The sequence below is a fragment of the Pteropus medius genome, unplaced genomic scaffold, assembly GCF_902729225.1.
Source record: "Pteropus medius unplaced genomic scaffold, Ma_sr-lr_union100, whole genome shotgun sequence".
Taxonomy (NCBI): Eukaryota; Metazoa; Chordata; class Mammalia; order Chiroptera; family Pteropodidae; genus Pteropus; species Pteropus medius.
This window is the reverse complement of record NW_024340692.1, coordinates 1,633,547-1,654,541: the sequence shown is the minus strand read 5'-3', so window position 1 is coordinate 1,654,541 and position 20,995 is coordinate 1,633,547. Positions and strand designations below refer to the sequence as shown.

Here is a 20,995-nt window from a genome sequence, read left to right as displayed (position 1 = left end):
TGCCCTTGGGAAATAAAAGGAGTCCCAAGAGTACAAATTGTGCAATGTCAGAAGACAGGGTTACCTCCAGAGAACTTATCAAACACCTCTAAAATGTGGACTTCCAACTAGACTTAAGCAGACACAAATAGGCCCTCACTTTCAAGGCAGACAGAGATCTCTGAACGGACATGAGAACAATTTCATGGTTTTACAGAGCCTAAATTAATTCTAACAAGAGTGCAAAGGTCCTTTCCAAGCTGAAGTGAGGACACAATGCCAACCATACATGCCAGGAGCTATCAAATTCTATCATAAGTAATGTTCTATTGAGGTCATTTTCATTCATCAAACCATGCAGTCAAAATGTTCTACTCTTCAGCTAGCACCTATTCTGAGCCTTGCTCTCTTTTCCAACCAGTGTCTGCCCCATATATACCTGACTCCTAAACCAATCACCTATACCAGTTGTGTTCACCATTTTCTTCCTAAGTCCTACCATGACGTCCAGCCTGCCTGAACTCAACTATGGACTAAACTTATTACCTGTTCCATCCTGGCTATATAATTCATATGCTTTTTTTATTCATTTATTCCTCTACCTATCCGTCTTACATTTACTGAACCCATTAACAATTTCGTGTATACAGTACTGGGCAATTTGGCAGACTGAATACGAAATGGATATTAGATATTATAGAGAAGTTAATTTTTAGGTGTGATGTTGGTATGATAATTAAGGAAGCTTAATAAGACATTATAGATTTATTGTTCATTTTTTAGGTGTGGAATTACTATGGTAGGAAAACATCATTTATGAGAATGCATGGTGAAACAGAGCGAAGTATTACACTGTCTAGAATTGACTTGGTTTAGCAAAAATACAAACATTCATAGTTAAAGCAAATATGCCAAATGTTAATTGTTGAAACAGGTAGTAAGTATTCAGGTAATAACTAACATTCTTTCATGTTTAAAAATTGTGGGCTTCTACACAATAACTTGTAAATGACTGTTTACGGCAATATTACTCATAATAGCCAAATGGTGCAAACAACCCAAATGTCCATCAAAGAATAAATAAACAAAATATGGTTTAATCATACACTAGAATGTATTCATAAAAAGTAATGAAGTACTGATACATGCTATAACTTAGATGAACCTTGAAAACACTGTGCAAAGTGAAAAACTGTACAAGTGAAAGAAGCCAGACACAAAAAGGTTCATATTTATATGACACCATTTACAAGAAATATCCAGAAGAGGTAAATCCATAGCGAGACAAAGTACATTAGTGGTTGTCAGAAACTGGGGCAGGAGGAAATGGGGAGTGACTTTTAATGGATACGGAGTGGGTGCAGCGTTTCCTTCTGAGGTAATGAAAATCCTCCGGAACTAGATAATGGTAATGGTTGTACAACTTTGTGAATTTACTAAATGCCAGAGTTGTATACTTTGCCTGAGTGAAATGATGTTCATTTCACACTAAAAAATAATTGGAGGGAAAAAAAACAAGAAAGAATGTAAAGGAACAGTTATCGTAGTGAGAAATATTGATGAGAGGAAAGTTTAAAAGAGAAAAAAATACCAACCTGGAAGTGAAGCAGGATACTGCAAAAGAATACTTCTTGCATATGCTTCTTCTGAGGCAGGATCAAACGAAAGGGGAGACATAGGTGGTAAAAGATCCACAGCCTTAAAACAAAGAATTCATAATTTTGAAATGTACACATTTTATTCACTACCACAAAAACAATACCAAATTAATCTGAGAATGGATGATTTTCCCCCTGAACAAAGACAGAATCACTCTGCATATAAATTATCCTATAATTATTTTTAAAACATACAATATTAGGAACAAGAAAACTATTTTTTGCCTCCAGCTATGCCTTACATGTAATAGCAGCAAACATCAAGAGGAATGTCTCATTGTCATTTTAATACACTCCTCTGAATTTAAGAGTATTAACTATAAATCACAACAGCAGCTTGATGAATATTTTAATATGTATTTATAAGAATTACAGAAACTGAACATTTGAATTTTAGGCTCAGATGCAAAAATGACAAACATACATACACACAGCATTTCTAGGTCATTTCTAACATGATAAATCGAGAGATTTCCTTGCATTAAACTACTCTCCAAAAGGCAAGCCGATATTACTTACTGGAGTCCAACTTTTAATTAGACTGAAAGGAGACAAACCAAGGTATTTTTTCCATTTTTTATGCCATTCTTCTTGTTTTTCAATAATAGAATGTCTTAAAGTTGTAAGATCTTCTTTCAATTTATGCCTATAACAGCATAAAAAAATAACTTTATTCAAAACATGAGTATATAAAAAAGTATTAAGTAAAATTTAAGAATGTAACTGAAAGATCAACCAATACATCACATATAAATTGAATAAACTCTCACAATGAACACTAAGAACCTAAAATACCACTTTTTCTTTTAAAACCAGAAAGCAATCATACATTTATTACTCCATTTATCTTTAAAATACAGTTTTGTTTCCTGGTTCCAAACTCTAGTAGGAATTCTGTTCTCACTCTCTGTTCATTCCTAAAGGCAGCCCATACCTCCCAGTCACTCTGCTCAAATAAAACATTTTTCTAAGCCATAGTTTTATTAGTAGAATCTACCAAAGAAAAGCTACAGAAAAGTTAAAATTATTTCGTAAAAAATTAAACTTAGGGCTAATATTATATTCCAGACAAAAAGAAAACTACCTTACTTTTTCTTTCTACTTCATGTATCTCTCTGGGAGTTGATGACATAAGGTTTTTGAGTACTAGTAAAATTTTCACACTTGTTTGCCAAAGCTAAAGAGTTGTTAACTACACAAGAGTTGTGATGAGAAATTATCAAAACCATCCTACTCCTCCCCCAATAAAATAATGAAAAATCTTACTAGTGTACCTCATATGTTTCAGATCCGATAATCTTTCTCTCTGAAATTTGGTTTCTTTTTCAAGGAAGCGAAGGTCTATTGCCAGTCTTGCTTGGTCAGCCCGACAATGTTCATATTTCATTACTTTCAAGACTTCATTTAATAACTGAATAACTGTTAAAAGGTTCAGTTTTCCAGTCTCATAAACGTTTCCTATGTGCAACTAAGAAGTCAGAGAAAAAAAAGTGAACTGTAAGTTCTTAACATAATAAACTGCTACATAAAGACATTTGTGTTTTTTACTATTAAATAAAAAGGTTACCAAAGGAAGAATGAAAAAAGTCAATTGTCTACCCCAAAATAAAACTATGTAAATAATTTTGGTCCAAAGAAAATCATTTTGGAAGAATTAACATGCTAGACTACATTTTTATATTATGCAAAAAGTTGAAAACCAGAATAAAAGAAATGCGAATGGAAAGGAAAATAAAGATTGAGAAAGGGTTTGAAGCAAGATTATGAATTCGTGTTTTAACAAAAGTTGCAAATTGATGGCCCCTAAAGTTGCATCCAAACTTAGAAATGTTTATTTGGCCTGCATAGTTCCAATGTTTTAAAATTATTTGAATTAGTTGCCAATATTTTTACAATCATAGATTTCACATAAAAATTACTATTTTTCTGAAGACCTCATCACTTTCCAATTTACCCCTATTGTTACACACAATTAGTGTACTTCATTTATACATAATACCTCCCTAGTTCCTACAGGAATCTGAGTTTGCAGATCCTGATCTTTATGTACTCCGAATCTGAAGTGCCTGTCATGTTACCTATTAAAGTGAAAACTCTTCAGGGTCACAACAATATTTTATCTCTGTACTTCCTATTCTACAATCAATACTTGGCATACGGTAGATAACTTAATAAATGGTAAGTTTACCAAGAAAAAAACAGACAGAAATGCCCCATAAGCAAGTAGAAATGATTTGATATAGTTTGGGTTAAAGGAGAGAGACTGAAAACACCAATATGAGAATATTAGTGTATAGGAGGCTGATGAAGTCATGAAATTGGGTAAGACAATATAGATGAATTTGTAATGTGAGAAAGCAAAAGAGGCCTTAAAGGAACCATGGGAACACTCATTTAAAAGTCAGAGAAAAAGGAATCAATGGAAAAGCTGAGAACAGCAGTCAGAAAAACCACAAGGGTGAAGAGATACTGAAGTCATAAAAGCTAAAGGAAGAAAAGACTAAAATACATAACATCAAGATGAAAGAGAAACCAGAGAGCACAGAGCCTTTTTACAAAGACATTTAGCAATCAGAAGATCATTATTGCTCTATGTGAGAATTTATAAAGAACTAAATACCAAATAATCTTTCTATTAAGTAACTTCCTACTCTCTAAACTATGTATGATGTAACATCATACAAGGTATGGACAATAATAAAAGTTGATGAATATAAATATACACACTCTTAATCGTACCCCTCTTCATCAGTTTTACTAGACATATTCATAAAAATAAAGTCTGAAAACAGTAGAAAAACACTATAAAAAAAACAATATATAATTATGCGAAGGGAATTTTCTCAAAAGATTCCTTAGTATCAAATGCTTACCTGACACATTTGTTTCTCAATTTTGTCAAGTAAGAGCCCTGGAACACTGATAACAACATCGGTTCCATCCAAAGTATATTGGTTAACAAGACTAAGGACTGAACTAACAACTTCTCTCTCACTTTCCAAAAACATGAGTGTTTCATTCACCGAAGCCCACAAAGACCGAACCTTTGAAAACAAAAACAAACAAAATATTAAAGTCTATACATAATCTGTACATATATTAAAGAAATGTGAAGTACAAATATATGCTCACTCTTGAGAAGAAATCGAGTATTCCTCGAATGGCTTCTGGTGAGAAAATTAACCATAAAAGTCTAAAAGCACAGACAGTACTTCCGAAGGGGCTTTAAAACTAAAGAATTTCTCAGAAAAATCTAGCCCACTAAGATTTTCAAAACAAATCTAAGAAAATTTATACGACCAAGACAAAATTAGCATTTCCTGTATTCTGACATGCCAGCAATCTAATGAAGATTTTTCAGAGAGAAATAATAAAAGATTTTCAGGAGAGAAAAAAAAAAACCTTACACATGAATTTTAAGTCATTCAAATTTTAAAAAGTTAAAACGTGAAAAAACACACTTCTTTAAAAGCACCAAAAACTGCAATCAACCCAAAAATCTACCTAGAGTAAAAAGAGTATACTGTGCTATACTCATAGATCACTATACAGCAATAAAAATGAACACACTACAACTATACACACAACACTATGTATAAAACAGCATGAGTGAAAGAAGTCAAACAAAATATTTTCCATATATATAAATTTATATAAGTAGTTCAAGAATAGGTAAAACTATTCTTTTGTATGAGAATTGAGGATATAGGAAATGGCTATGAATGAAAAGGGGCTCGAGGTTTCTGGGATGCTGGTAACCTTCTGTTCCTTAAACTAGATGCTGGTTACACAAATGTGTCACTTTGTGATATTTTGTCACGCTATAACATTTATGATTTTTAAACTTTTTTATATGTTTTTCCTCAACAGAACTTACAAAAGTAGGAGGGAGGGAGGGAAATACCATAATTATACCCATGAGGCTGTCTGACTTCCCATACTGTAAAGTAAAGTTGTCCAAAGGAAGACTCATTGGAAGGCAGTCTAGAGGTCTTACGGGATGGCATTTTTTGATGAACTTAAAAAATCCAGGATCTGGTTCTCAGAATTTTCAAGTCTAGAAATTTTAGCTTGTCAATGGCTCAAAGCTGAAACTGAACATTAACCAAACTCAGGAGAAATTGCTGTGAAAACTTTAACAGGTTTCATACCAACCCATAAAATTTACAAAGATACTGCATTCAGTAATAGAATTATTCATATTCACTAAACTGGAAGCTCCATGAAAAAAAGTGACTTAGCCAGTTTTTTCATTGCTGTAGCTCTAATATCTAGCAGAATGTCTGGCACATGGAAGGTGATCAATATTCACTGAATGAACATTATTTCCTAAGAACAGGATTCACCTTTTCCAGTGACAAAGTGCCTGAGAAGCCACGTTAATACTCAGAATCAGAACAAAGGGCTTGAGATGTCATCTAATCACAAAGAAGTCCTAAGAAAACACTCCTGTCCCATATCAAAGCCAACCTCTGAAAGCCTTAGACCATTAAATCTGCCAGATTCCTCCTACTACCAAGCCAGCCTTGGTAACTCAATGTAACTCATTTTTCTTCCTTGCTTACTATCTCCTTTCAGTGAATGTGTTTAATTTAGATAAATAAAAATACTGATTAAGATATAATCATACTGAACTAAATTTTGTTTCTGGCATGAAAGATTTTAACCGTATTTAAAACTGCTTTTGTATAAATTTAGCCTTATATATCATTAGCTAATTTTTTCCAACATATTCAAACATTTTAGAGGCACCATGTTAATATCTTTCCATATATATATCACCATGTTAATACCTTTCCATATAGATATCATGAGTAAAAAAAAAAGTAACAATGCTACAAAAAGAAATGACAGAGTCCAATTAAGTAAGCAAACAGCAAACACTGCACAAAAATATGAAAAATTACATTTCTCTCTTCCGAAGTTTTCTCACCTTTTGAATTTTCTCTTGTATATTACCTTCGTCTTCAAAAGGTTCCGTTCTAGTTAAAAATTAAACAATCTCGTTAGTCACTCAAAATAAAAAAATCACATAATTTATCAACCAAAGAGCTAATTGATCTCCAAACCCACAAACAACCATTCCAATTAAAAACAAATAAAATTATAGCTCAAAGCAATAATTTATTAGAAGAACTGGACTAGGGCTCAGAATTATGTTCTACATCAAAATCATATAATTATTGATACATTATTTATGTTTCTGGGACTCTCAGTTTCCTTATCTGTAGAATACAGGCACTAAACTAACATGCATGGCAACTTTCAGTTCTAAAAGTCATTTATTTTAAAAAAAAAAGTCACTTATTTTTTTTTAATTAAATAAATAAATAAAAGCTGCTTACTTTATTTGGTTTTGCTGTTCTATATACTCTGATCTCAAATTTCTTACTTGTTTAAGTGACAATCTGCAAGAAAACACACAAAATGACAACTATGATGCTTACGATGGATCACATCCCAATAAACTGACCACAAGCTGAAAATATCATTAAGTCAAAAATGCATTCAATACACCTCAAGTACTTAACATCAGAGCTTAGCCAGCCTACTTTAAATGTGCTCAGAACACTCATATTAGCCTACACTTGGGCAATTATCTTGACTTTCTTCTCAAAAGTAATTGCTTTCCCCCTTCTTCGCACCATAAACAGGAGACACAGATGGGCATTTTATAGATATGACCAATGTGAAAACGCAAAACACGATATCCAAAAAATGCTAGCCACACAGTATACTGTTAGAGTGTCGGCTGTTCACCCTCGTGATCATTTGCCTAACTAGAAGCTTCAGTCCACTGCACTGCCCAGCATCACAAGAGGATTATAATACATAATCACTAGACCAGGAAAAGACTAACATACAAAATTCGAAATAGTTTCTAGTAAATGCATATGGCTTTCACGACATCATAAAGTTGAAAAATCTTAAGTCTAACCATCATAAGTCAAGGACCATCTGTAATCCCATTACAACTAAATGGTACAGGCACTTTAATATTTTCCCCCTTTCATATCTTTGCTCAAGGCTTCTGAAGACTCCTCTCCCATATTTACCCAGCTGCCAGCTAAAGGACTCTACACTCTCATTTAGAGTTACAGGAGTGATCTAACATACAGGCTGCTATTGAGATGGATTAGCACTTCTTCGCTCATATACTCTCTGACTTCGAGTCAAAATGCTGTTTAGTAAGACTACTCTGCTCTCTTACACTTGTCTCACGTACGTAGGGCATAAATTTAAATGTTAACTAAAAGAGTTAAGCAACATTGCATTTGTAAGGCAATTTCGAAGGATTTTTTAGCTTTTGTAATAGATAATAGCATTTAAAAAGTTATCTTACTGTAGTTGTTAATAACGGCAAAACATTAGACACTATTTCTTGAGAGTAAGAACCCTGCCTGTCTTGTTTAATGCTGCAGGACCAGTGCCTAAACAGTATCTGGAAGCAACTCAAAAAAAATTGTTGAACAGATGAACTTAAATATAAAATAGTATGAAATGGTTAAAGAAACTACAGAATACCTACTTGAACGAATATCTACTTAGTAGGTATTCGACAGACTATCAGGTAGACAATATAAGTAATATAGTATGGCAATATGGAAAAATTTACAGAATATTAAGAGAAAAAAAGGATACAAAACAGAATGAACATTATACAGCTTTAAAATAGATTTTCATGCCATAAAAAGAAAAACTTCCTTAAAAAACTGAGTTCTTGAACTAAAGTGATCTTTTCATTTTCTCTAAACTTTCATTTACAGTGTATCTAAAATTTAAAACATTTTATTCAGAAATTATCTAGCTTTAAAATGAAAAGATAACAGCAAGGGATTATTGCCATTGAAGGTATACTGATGACATTTGTTCAAAAAGAAAGAAATTTTCATTTTCTAAATATCAAAGTATTACTTACTGTGCATTTTCCTGATATTTTTGAAAAACGAAATCTTCTCTTTGTAAAATTTGTAAAAATTTGTTACGTGCTACATGGCACCTGGCAACGCACATGTGCAAATCCTGTGGCTTTGTATTAAATGTCTCCGAAAACCGTATGGATGAATCTACATGGAACACAAATAAGATCATAAAAAACTTAGACTTATAAGCTAATAAATATCAAAAAATGTTGGATTTTATTAATTATTATTTATATTATTTATAAATTATTAATTTTTAAAGAGATTAACAACCTCATGGAACTGGCAACTCTTTAAAGGCTGACATGCCACATACACAAAAAGATACAACTAATTTCAACAAAAGCAAGGATGACCTATTTTTAAAATAGAAAACTAAAAAAAGATATCTGAAGTTGCTTCACACAATTAAAAATTTTTATAGTCCATCTGCCCAAAATAATTCTTATCATAGCTTAATATATCCATGAATACACTGTCATACATGAGCAACTTCTTAATAAGATCTTTTAACAACAAAGGAAGAAAATCAATTAAAATAGATGAGGTGAGATCATATCACCTCTATTGCTTCCATCAGCTTACTTTTCTTCCTAGTAAGTACAAGACAGGACAACCAAATAAAATCAGTTACCATTTCCCAAGTAATTCTTGGCTATGTTACTAAAGTTCAAAGCAGACCCTGAAAACAATCCAACCAAACATTTCAGAGTCCAAGTTTTTACATGTAAGTCTAATAAATCCTACTTTAAGATAGCTTAGTACAATAAAGATGGATATTCTGGAAAACAAGGATCCCAGAGAAAAAGAGAATAAGGAAGCTCTATGAACTGACATGGAATGATCTTTAATATATACTGTTACGTGAAAAACACAAGATTCAAAACCAGATATATGTCATCTCTGGGTTTAGGGTTTAAAAAAAAGAATATATACATATTTGCTTGTATTACTGATTACAGTGGCTGAAAGAAGGGAAATTAGGAAGTCAGAGAATAGAGGTAGAAGATAGACTTTTCACATTTTGATTTCTGAATCATAAGAAACAGTACTTATTCAAAATAATTGAAATGTATAGCTGTAATACATACAAAAAAAAAACAAAAGAAAATAAACAGAAATGTCAGCAATGGCTGTCTCTAGAAACTGGAAGATGGAGTTTACTGCACCAACTTTTCTATAGTTTCTTGTCCACATTTTATGAGTATAAACCAATTAAACAGAGCAGCATATATTTAATAAGCTACAAATAGCATTCTTTTAAGTCTTAGCTTAAATATCCAATACATATTTTGTTTCTATGAATTAGCAAATAGATCAAATCCATTTAAAAATGCAACTCCTAATAAAAAAAGTTCCAGTAGCCAAAATAAATCTCAAACAAATTCAACACATTTAATACAATGTATTAGAGGCAAACTATAACCTGCAGGGTTAATCTGGCCCACTGATTGTTTTTCTGAGGTCAGCAATCTAGAAATCCTTTCAATATTTTTAAAGGGTTATATTTTAAAAGTGAAAAAATTAAAATAAAACAGAGAGGTATATGTGACAGAGATCCTGAGTGGTCTACAAAGCTTAAAATATTTATTATCTGGTCTTATATAGAAAATGTTTCCCAATCCCTGTATTACAACATAAGAAAATAATCTGAATAGTTTATGTTCATTAAAATTGCTTCTCAGCCTTTTGGCTAAGATCAAGTGTTATGTTCATTATGAGAGGATTTCAAACTATAATTCCAGTAGAATATTAATTATTTGCCTTTTGAGGTAATGTTTTTATCTTATGTTGCTTTATGAAAATCTCTTGATAATTTACAAACTATGAAGAATACAAATTTATGAATCAAAACAAAAAAATTTCCTACTACAAGCTTAACTTACTTTTAGAATGGGTTTTTATATATTTTATTGCAACATATCTTGCAAAATGATACATCAGATGAATAAACTTAGGACCACCAGGAGAAAGAAATAGTGAACCAACAACTTGAGGAAAGCTACTTCCACATTCAGCCTATGGGAAAAAGAAATAAGATGAGTTGAAGACCTTATCAACAATAACCTTTATACTTACCTCATACTGTTTCTGAAGCATAATAAGATTAATTAGGATGACTCCATCTGAACAAAGTTTAATTTTTGAATCTTTCTAAATTCTTGGGTGACTTGGTCACAAAAAATAATTACAATATAAAGTGAGGACAATTATTGATATAATTTGAGGACACAAGCTAAAATAATGTATGGTCAGAAAAGTTTTATTTAAATAAAAACTGTGATACAAACTCCAAGGAACTCAAAAACTTACTTCCAATGCACATAGCCAGCAAAACCAGTTTCCTAGAAATATGTAGAATCCCAACCAAAAATCAGCAAAAAGTATTGTTCTAATTAATATTTTCTTGCTTATACTGTTAGCATAAAAGCATTAAAAATATTTCACCTCTAAAAAATATACAATCGTACCTCCATAAAGTTAGAAAAAAAATAATGTAGTTTTTAACTTCTTAAGATGTCCATCTTCCAGAAAGAGAATACTTACAGAAATCTTTTTTAACCATTCATAGCAATGTTTCCGGAATTCAGTATCAGTTTTTTGGTCAAATGGAGGCCAACAAAGTCTTAAAAACAAAAATAAGAGCAAAGAATTATGAACAAAAGAGCAAAATTTAAAAACATCGAATATATCTCCTATATGAAAAACAATAATGCTAAATGAATCAAGGCTAACATTTGTAAATTTCAACTAAAGAGACACCAACCAGTGAGAAATGGGGTCTTTTTCTTTATAAAGATCTACAGGGTTGAATTCAGTTTCATGCAAATAATCAACAAATACATATATTAAATGTTAAAATTACTAAAAATCAGCTAAAAATGAGAACACTCTCAATGGATTCACTGGACTAATACATAAATATGGTATAAATAACTCAGTATGTTAAGCCTGAAAAAAAAAAGAGAAACATAAATGGTTATAAATGAAGAGCACAGGACAAGGAATGGCATGACAGCTTGATTCCTGGAGATAACCCTATATCATGGTCAGTGGATACTATTGTTTTGTGGATAAACAAGATATAAAATTATTACAAAAAGCTTTGCCTCAGCTTTAGTTAAAAATAATAGACTTTAAAATTTACTTATTGCTTTCCCGTGATAATCAGTTTTATCTGTAAATTTTTATCCTGAGGCATAATTATTTGTTTAGGGCCCTATGTTTTTTATATTTCTATAGCAAAACATAATTCTATATTCATAGAAAAAATTACATATGCACAGAAAAAAAGACTGGAAGGCTGGAATATCAACAGTGATATTCCCTGGTTGGTGGGTTTAGGAGTGATTTCTACTTCCTTCATTACATTTTTTTTTTTTTTAATTACTATTTATGCCTACAGCACCTGGCCTTCCTAGGTGGTCTCCCATCCAAGTACTAACCAGGACCAACCCTGTTTAGTTTCCGAGATCAGACATTGGGCTTGTTCAGGGTGGCATGGCCATAGACTATGGACTGTGGCTCCACTGGGGCACGAACCCAGGACTTTCTGCATGTAAAGCAGACGTGCTAACCACTACACTATGGAACCACATCCTTTCTTTACATTTTTATGTATTTTCTGAATTGTTTAAAATGAGCTGTATTATGTTTATAATCAGGGGAAAATTTCAGAAAATCTATTTGGGGGGAGGGGGCAGACAAAGCCCTAAACCATAATGATAGGGATTTTCAAAAAATGTTTCAAATATATCTATTCTCCTGGTCACTCATAACTTTAACTGAAGGCAAAATTTTACGAATAAGTTATCAAAAATAAAAACAATACCCTAAGCAATAGACTTACTGCTTTTCTATGTTAAGAGGATGATGGCAAAATATAAACATTAAAACAAATTTGAACATTCTTTCTGACAGAAGAAACCCTAATCACATGTAAAATAACCTGGAACCAAGGCTAGTGGGTATTCACATTTTTATCTCCTTCTTAAATTATTTAATATTCAACAGTATATAATAATCGACTAACCTTAATAAAAATTTTTACCTACAGCATTTAACACTTTACCAAAAATAATAAGGATTTACAGAGACCTAGAAACTAAAGAGACAAAATAACACTGCCTACAAGAAAAGGAATAAGACAAGAAGGTAATTAATAACAAAAAAAAGTAAAGCAAAATGAGTGCATAGATAAATTGAGACCAGTTATTTGTTTTGTCTAATAATTAAGACTACGAAGAATGCAGGAACTAATTTATAAAACAAAATCCAACTTACCTGTGAAATATACAATGATTTTAAGATAAGTGCCAAAGAAAAATCACTCAGACTTATAAAGGTTAAGCACTAAATTTGTAAGACTCAAACCTGAATTTTGTTACATCCATTCAAAATAATATTTAAAGGCCAAAATTGAAATTCTGGCTTATATCAAGGCATAGTCTTTTCTCAAATTTGAGAAGTAGTCACTAACAAAAAGAAAATTAAATAATTTTTACTCACTTGAAAACTTCTTTGGTGAGAGACAGGTCCAGGGTTTGAAACAAAAAATAAGAAACTATTTGAAAGGCATCACGGTTCAGCTTGTCAAACATGTTCCTAATGGTTTAAGAAGAAATAGAAGCAAGAAAAATAAAAAGAAAATGGTTAATAAAACTAAATATCATCAAAAGCTGTATAAGAGTTTGACGCTAATATTTTTCATTCACTTCAAGTGGTTGAGGCAAATTCATTTTCTCATTCATGTACATTTTTATAACCAATTAAAAAAACATACAAGCTTTTATTTTCTAATTCTGAAAATAGAGATCAAATAAAAGAAAACTGATAGAACTTGCTTTATTGCAATGAGAACGTTCTACAAAAAGAAAAGGCTAATTAGGTGGAAAAAACCATGGTCTATGATATGATGATACCAACCAACGTTTACTGAATAACAGTAAAAATAGCTAATATTCATTGAATTTGTGTCAGGTATTAAATAAGCCTTTTACAGACAGTAACTCATCTAATTTCCACAATTATATGAGGTTCAGTACTGTGCTAGCTGCTTTAACATGGATTACTTTATTTAATCCTAATGAGAGCAGAAAGCAGTTTGATTAACCTTATTACACAGATGAGCAAATTTAAAATTTAAAGAGGTTAATTTGCCTAAAATCACATAACCAGGAAGTATAAGAGCAGTGATCTAAAATATGTCATCTGACCCAGAGTCCAGGGTCTTTACCATTACATTTTATTCTTAGAACCATCCTTAATGATGTAATCCTAGCAAGTCCCTTGGAGTTTTTGTTGTGCTAATTTCCCAAAGTAATCAAGACAGAACATTAAAAATAGACAATATATAAAAAACAAAAAAAAACTAAACCTTGTAGGAAATGTCACAGAGCTACAAAGAATCAAGAGTTAACATGAAGGCGGCATGGCAGCCTCCAAGGCCAGTCACTGCTCTATACTTCTCTTTGTGTCATCTCCTCATATTCCTGTACAGTCCCTGGGACTGTGCAGCTGTCTAGTAGGAAATTCAGGTTTTGGGTACTGCCAGGAATAGGAAGAAGAGTTTTCTAAACTTCACCTAGGGCAGCAACTTGCAGACAGAGAGGAACCACCTAAGACACTACACTCTGCTGCATGGCACACCTGCAAAATTTTAACTTTGACTTTGGCAATTTCCAAGGCAAAACAAGTCAAACTTGACATGAAGGTATAGCCACCATTTTTCAAAGTCCTGGCGGTGAATTGAGTCCTGGCAGTGAATTGTAAGAAGTAGCATGGAAAATAAATAAAAGCAATGTAAGGTCTCTGGATAAGCAAGAAGACAATAAAAATGGAACAAAAATCTCCAAAGAAGTTAATCTTTACACTCAAGAAGGAAAAAAAAGAACCTTTCAAAGTTATCATATAAAAAATTATGTGTGCTCCTCCATTACCCTAATACAAAAAGGTCATTTGCAAAAAAAAAAAAAAAGAAAAAGAAAAAAAAGGCATTTGCATGGGTGCAAATGGAGTATCAAAAGAAGTTAAAAGCAACAAAACCAAATAACTGTAAAGGAAAGGTTCCAGAAGAAAGTAAAGACATTATAATACAGAGAAAAACAAAAACTCATTAGAACATAATAGAATATATCTAAGAATATTCTCACTCTGCTATAATAAAACATTTTTAACATTTAGAATAGGGATGAGATATTTTCATGTTTAATTCAACAATGATTGGAAGGGCTATCTCACTCGGGTGACTCCTTGTTTTCAGTCCCTAAAAAGAAACTGGGTTTAGGAGTTGGGCAATTAAAAAAGGGGCTGTAAGTCACTGGAATGCATGACAAATAGATGTGAGTATTCCTTCTATGAATATAAAGCTATTATCTTGAGATGAAAAAAAAAAGAGTTAACATTAAATCTCTCATGTTATAATTAGTTGTCCCCAACCTTTGTGGCACCAGAGACCGGTGCTCCTATGAAAATCTAATGCCGGATGATCTGAGGTAGAACTGAGGCGGTGATGCCAGTGTGGGGCAGCGGCTGCAAATACAGATGAAGCTTCACGTGCTTGCCCACCACTCACTCCAGCTGCCCAGTTCCTAACAGGCCATGCACCGGTACAGGTCCGAGGCCCCAGGGTTGGGGACCCCCAGTAAAACAATTTACAGTGACAGACAGTTATCTAGACTTATTGTGATCACTTTGTAAGGTATATAAATGTTGAATTACTGTTGTACACCTAAAACTATAACACTGTATGTCAACAATAATTACAAATAAGTTTTTTAAATTCACACAAAAATTTTAATTAAAAAAAAAGTTCCCATGCTTATCCATATGTCAAACAACAGTCCTTGGAATGTTTCTATTCCTCATCAAATACAAATGAAGTTCTTACCTCCTTATCCTCTCAAAAACTTATTTTTTCACACAGTATTCTGTTCTATTTTCTTAGACACTTATTTTAATTTTTAATAAGATATTTGTTGAAGATATTTGTTCACTCAGTAGACTAAAATTCTATAAGGTGAAAGTTTATGTTTATTGTGTTCACTCAGAACACATGCTCACAGAAACTAGAAACTCATAGAACTGCACACCAAAAAGAATTTACCAAATATGACTATAAATGAAAAAGAAAAAATATTTAAATAAATTTGTTGCATTTTTAAAGCAAAGGGGACATTTGTTTCAAAATGGCAGATGCCTCCCAATAACCCACTGAAATGATTCTAAAGACACAGGGGACAAAAAAAGAATCAGTAAGTGTTGGGGGAGGGGGGGAACTGCCATCACTGAACTGGAACTTGACAGATTTTAACTAATTTTCAAAGGCAGAAAGCAGACTGCAACTGGATAAACCAGAACAGAGCAAAATATGACAGCTAAAACACTAGAGAAAAGGATGCAGTGACAATGGGAACCATTCTCAGTAGAGGCCTGGAGAAGCTTTAAGCTTCCCTGCCAGTACAAAGAAAATGAGACGGTGCTATGGGTCATTAACTCATGTGAGATAAATGGAGTATTTATTAATACATAATCATAACTTGATAAATGCTACCCACCGGTTGTCAATTTTTAGAATAGACTTCTAGACAAAGCACTTCTACATGTAAACAGTAGTAACTTCTAAACAGAGTTACCAAATAAAACTTAATTAGAGCTCTAAACTTTGACAGTAAATCGGTAATTACAAAGCTGAGAACAGTCAAGAAGAGAAAGCAGAGGAGGGTAGGGAAGTGTAGGTGAGCTAATTAGTTATTTTATAAATAATAGCTACCTTCATTGTGAAATTACACAGTGGGGAATCAAGAGACACCTTTGAGATTGATACATCAAGACAGAAGTCTAAGCACATATTAAAACACTGGTACTAGAACTGAAATAAGTCAAGAAGTTGAGAGCAGGACATAAGTCTATGTATCCCAAATTTCCCTTGGCCTATTGTAGGAAACTTAGATATTGTCTAAAGTTGGTAAGTTAAGACATAGAAATATAAACAAAAATACTTAGATTTATGATCATAACCTTAACACTGGTGGCAAAGCAGGGAAGAGGATTTTACTTTTCATCTTACTACCCTTCTCTGTTTTTTGCTAACTTGGCACGCCTTAGTTTGCTGATTTAAAAAGTAAAAATTATAAAGAGCAACCACTTGAAGGGCTCCCTTGAGTCCTAAAGGCGTTTGCACATACTGTTCTCACGTCCTTCCACTACCAATTCGCCATTCTTCCCGCGATTTCACATACCACGCAGCTTTGCCACCAAAGCAGGATTAAGCTGCCTGTCTAGTTTGGAGACAACTGCAAACTTTACTCCCCTACAAAGCGCTCCCAGCACAGTTCTGTAATTGATAGTCTCTGTCACCAGGTTGGCAGCCCCTGGGAGCAGAGGCTTTGTAGCCTGGCACCCGGTAACCGCTCGGTTTCTTGATTCATCAACCTGCGAGGACCGCGAAAGGGCGGGTCCCCCGGCGTGTCCAGGCTCAGACTCCCCCACCCGGCCAGCCCCGGCTTCCTTACACTCCGAGGTGCGTGTGCGACACGATCTTTCCGCAAGCAGTGGTCGCCGGGCCTGGCTCGAAGCCAAGCGCCTGCAGATACATCCAGAGATGCTCCTTCTCGAAAGAGGTGACCCAGGCCAAACTCATCTTCGCAGTAAGCAGTGTCACTACAAAGGGAAAAGGGACAGGCCCAAACCACTCAGAGAGTCCTCAGGCTCCTTCCCTACGGGCAGCCTAAGGTCGAGACGAACCTTGCATTGCCACTGCCTACTCCTCTCAAGCCCAGAGCCATTTCGCTTCAAGTGGCTGTAAAGTTTCAGGGAAGTGGAGCCTCTAATGGCAGTACAGTACAGCGACCTAAGCTACCACAAACCGAGACTCCCGCGCTTCCGGCAGAGCGGGACGCGCGCGCGGCCTGGCTTCCGGAGGAGGCGGGACTCCCACGGCCGACAATGTCTCCCGCCAGGCAATGCGCCCTTCTCTCGGTCCTTTCCCGCCATGCCCATCCGAAAGACTGCAAGACCCAGAGCGCATTGCGTGGTCAGCAGACTCTTTTTGCGCATGCGTACACTCAAGCGGTAGCTTAAGTCCTGCAGCTTCGCACTGTCTGATGTTTAGGTTTACTCGTATAGACTTATTAAGTTAGGTAAAAACCATGGATGGAAGATTGTGGACTGTGGCTCGGTGTAGGAGGAAAAGCACTGGGTTCCATCCTCAGCGACCCTAAACAAGTCAACTAATCTCTGAGTCTCTATTATTACTAAAATCTCTTTCCTCAAATGTTGAATGTTCCTTTCATCTTGCTATAAGAAATCTGCATACAGCTTCCCTCCACAGCCCCCTGAATTGATAATTGTTCTGTCCCACACCCCATGTCCAATAGGCCTAGAAATGGGCTGAGTATCCTACTTATTTCTCATTGCCACCCCTGACACTCATTGCCTTAGTAAAACCACCAGCAACTTTGAAGCTTATGCTATCACCCATAACTCTTTCTTGTGGAGGTCATGTGTAAGAGCTCCGGGTTACTGCACCTCATTCTGAGAAGACTTAGCACCTAATTTCCTGTCTCTCCAACATTACTCCTGGGATGATTTTTGGTAATTTCAAAATCCATGTCGGTGACTTTTCCGATGCTTTGGCTTCTCAATTTCTTGACTTCTTCTCAGCTCCCTAGCCCCTTTCTTCTCTCTTTGCTAGATTTAACTGGCAGAACCCAAATCCCTATTAAATCCACTTCTTAGCCTATTCTATACCTGCTGCTTAGCAGCTCAACACAATTATGATGCCTGCAGTCACTCAAAATTCATAAAAGCTCAAGTGAACTCTGAGGCTTGCCCTCTCCACCCTATTATTTTTCCCAAATTTCACTCTGCACACTATTATTCATATTGAGAGAGGAGAGGAGGCATTTGAAAGTAAAAATAGATACAAAGCAAAGGGCCTGCAGAAATAACTGACTCAGCTGGTTAAAACTGCTTTCTCTTCCTCCATTCTGCCCTGTGCTCTTCAGTTAACATGTTTTCCACAGCTGCATCCCCTACCTCAAGGGTTCTCCAGCACCTTCCCTATCTCTGTAGCTGTGTATGAATGTCAAGACTGTGGGGAACAGTTTGTTGTGTTAGAGCTCAGCCTTTGGATAAGGAACCAGCTGAGTGGGCATGACATCAATGAATGCTGGTCCCTGTGTGTAAGGTAAGAGTCTCGTCTTTTTGTTCAAGAATCCAATAAAGGTGCTGATAACACCAAGGTCTCAGACTCTACAAAACAAACGACCTGTAAGACCAAGGGTCTGGAAATTCCTCCCCTGCAGCCTCCCACCCAAAGCTCCCTCAACCTACTCTGAGTAAGGAGGGACATGTAAAACCTGAGACAAAGGAATCATGCACCCCTTGCATGGACACTGCGAGGGTATATAAGCTATAAGAAATCTAACCAAAGGGAGATCGTGCTTTGGGTCTGTTGAATGCCCCAGGCTCTCCACCGGCATTAAATTCTCTTTCCTCTGACAAAGTTGTCTGAGCGTCTGAATTCCTCCGTCAGGTATCGTTTCCTGCAACAACATCGTCTTCCCTTCCCTAAACTTCCAATACCTCTTGTCTCTCCTCACTCTCAATGATGTCCTTTCTTCTTAGTTAATAGATGCTTCTAGAAAATAACTTCCATCAACAAGTTACTAATCTACCTATATCTTTTTCCATATTGTCCCCCTTCTCTCTTGTTGATCTGGATGAATAAAGTTGTGCCTACATAAGACTAGTCCTCTCACTTTTGCAATGGATAATACTCCTTTTCTCCTACTTAAAAAGTTTGTGTCAGCATTTGTCCTCTGCTTTGTCCTCTGCTTTGTCCTACATTATCAATTCTTCCCATCAGTATACAAACATGCTGTGATATCTTACATCATTAAAAAAAAATCCTTTGACCCAAATGCCTTTCAAGCTACTACTCCATTTCTCATTACAGCAAAATTTCTCAAAAAAAAGTTATCTATACACACCTCATCACTCATGGAACTTGCCAAGGCCACTTGCATCAATTAGCATTCTTTGGTTGCAAGCAACAAAACTGATTCTGATGGAGTTTTATTAAATGGATATTGAGTAGCATAAATAAAGAATGAAAAGACCAGAGAATAGGTGCAGGAAGTAGCAGGCCCACGTGCCACTCCACTCAAGATTTATATTTCAGGCAATCCAATTTGCTTCTTCTAAATAGCTTACTATATTATTATAGGTGATTGTTCTTGTAACTACCATCCAGAACAAGAAATTGTGGACGAAAAGGGGACTCAGTAATAAATCTAACCAAATCTAATGTCACAGGGTGATCTGCTAACTGAGCAGGTAATGGTGGGTGGTCACACCTCAAACCTATAAATTCCCAAATAAAAGGTTATTTTGCCTTAAGCAAGCCTCGTCCATTGTTTTTGTATATCTAGGTTAACACACCTTTGAAATGCCCCTTTTTTGACACCTTGGAAGCATAACATCCCTTAAAAGAGTACGTAATCCTGTTAACTGTCCTGTAATCCGATCATAGAGATTTCTCTGCCTTGCTTTCTCCCACTTTCATGTACTCTTTCTTACATTCCCTCCTTAATTCCAGATGTGTAAAAGAAACTGCAAAACTGTCATTCTCCTGAGCCTGTGAGATCTTGCTTCCCGGCAATGTTGTCAGTTTGGCACAAATAAACTCTTATAAAAATTCTCTATGGTTTTGGACATTTCTCATGTCCAAATAAAGCCGCAGTCATCCCTCCTTTGCCAAAAACTAACCACCACTGTCAGTTTTATAATAATCACTTCCTTATATTGTCCTGAAGTTTTACCACCCAGGTGTGCTTCCCTACACACTGTAATTTAGTCTTGCCCTTTTTATATTTATCTAGGCTTTTTTGGGGGTGAGGGGTGTGGTAATTTAATATGCAGGTTTTCTTCAATCCTTCTTTCCTTTCCCTTTTTTTTTTCCTTATAGTTTACCTATTGAAGGACTGGGGTTATTTGACCAGAATAGTTTCCCATAGTCTGGGTTTTACTGATTGCAGCCTCATGATGCAGTTCAATGTATTCCACTGTTTCTGTCTTCCAAAATTTTCAAATTGACACCTGGATCCAGAGGATTGATCAAACTCCATGGTCTCTTTAGCAAGACTAAGTGATGGTTGGTATATGTTCTTCATCAGGCAGAACATAATATCAATGTCTTTTATGACATTGATAGGCATTAATGCTAAATACCTAGATCCATTAATTCACCAGGAACTGCAAAATATTGAAATTCCAATTTATCATTTGTTATGGACTGTTTGTGCCTGTGTCATATGTTAAAACCTTGCTCCTCAATGTAATGATATTGAAAGGTGGGGTCTGTGGGAGGTGATTAGGATTAGGTGAGGTCATTAGAGCAGGCCCCCCATGAATGGGGTTAGTACCCTTATA

The 20,995-nt window shown here is 34.8% G+C and overlaps 1 protein-coding gene and 1 pseudogene across 1 annotated transcript in view; both read right to left on the bottom strand.

Moving 5' to 3' along the window:
* The window catches only part of HAUS6 (HAUS augmin like complex subunit 6), a 34,021-nt gene extending 16,565 nt beyond the window's left edge, over positions 1-17,456 (bottom strand). Inside the window, exons 1-11 of the mRNA XM_039870258.1 lie at positions 17,074-17,456; positions 13,070-13,165; positions 11,108-11,186; positions 10,447-10,579; positions 8,557-8,704; positions 6,983-7,045; positions 6,571-6,619; positions 4,511-4,681; positions 2,912-3,105; positions 2,157-2,283; positions 1,575-1,677 (exon numbers count right to left, since the gene is read on the bottom strand). Of these exons, the coding sequence (XP_039726192.1) occupies positions 1,575-1,677; positions 2,157-2,283; positions 2,912-3,105; positions 4,511-4,681; positions 6,571-6,619; positions 6,983-7,045; positions 8,557-8,704; positions 10,447-10,579; positions 11,108-11,186; positions 13,070-13,165; positions 17,074-17,201 (1,291 nt within the window). The 5' untranslated portion in view covers positions 17,202-17,456. The remainder of the gene's footprint in view (positions 1-1,574; positions 1,678-2,156; positions 2,284-2,911; positions 3,106-4,510; positions 4,682-6,570; positions 6,620-6,982; positions 7,046-8,556; positions 8,705-10,446; positions 10,580-11,107; positions 11,187-13,069; positions 13,166-17,073) is intronic.
* LOC120596633 (uncharacterized) lies at positions 11,958-12,073 on the bottom strand (annotated as a pseudogene).
* Positions 17,457-20,995: the final 3,539 nt, after the last annotated feature.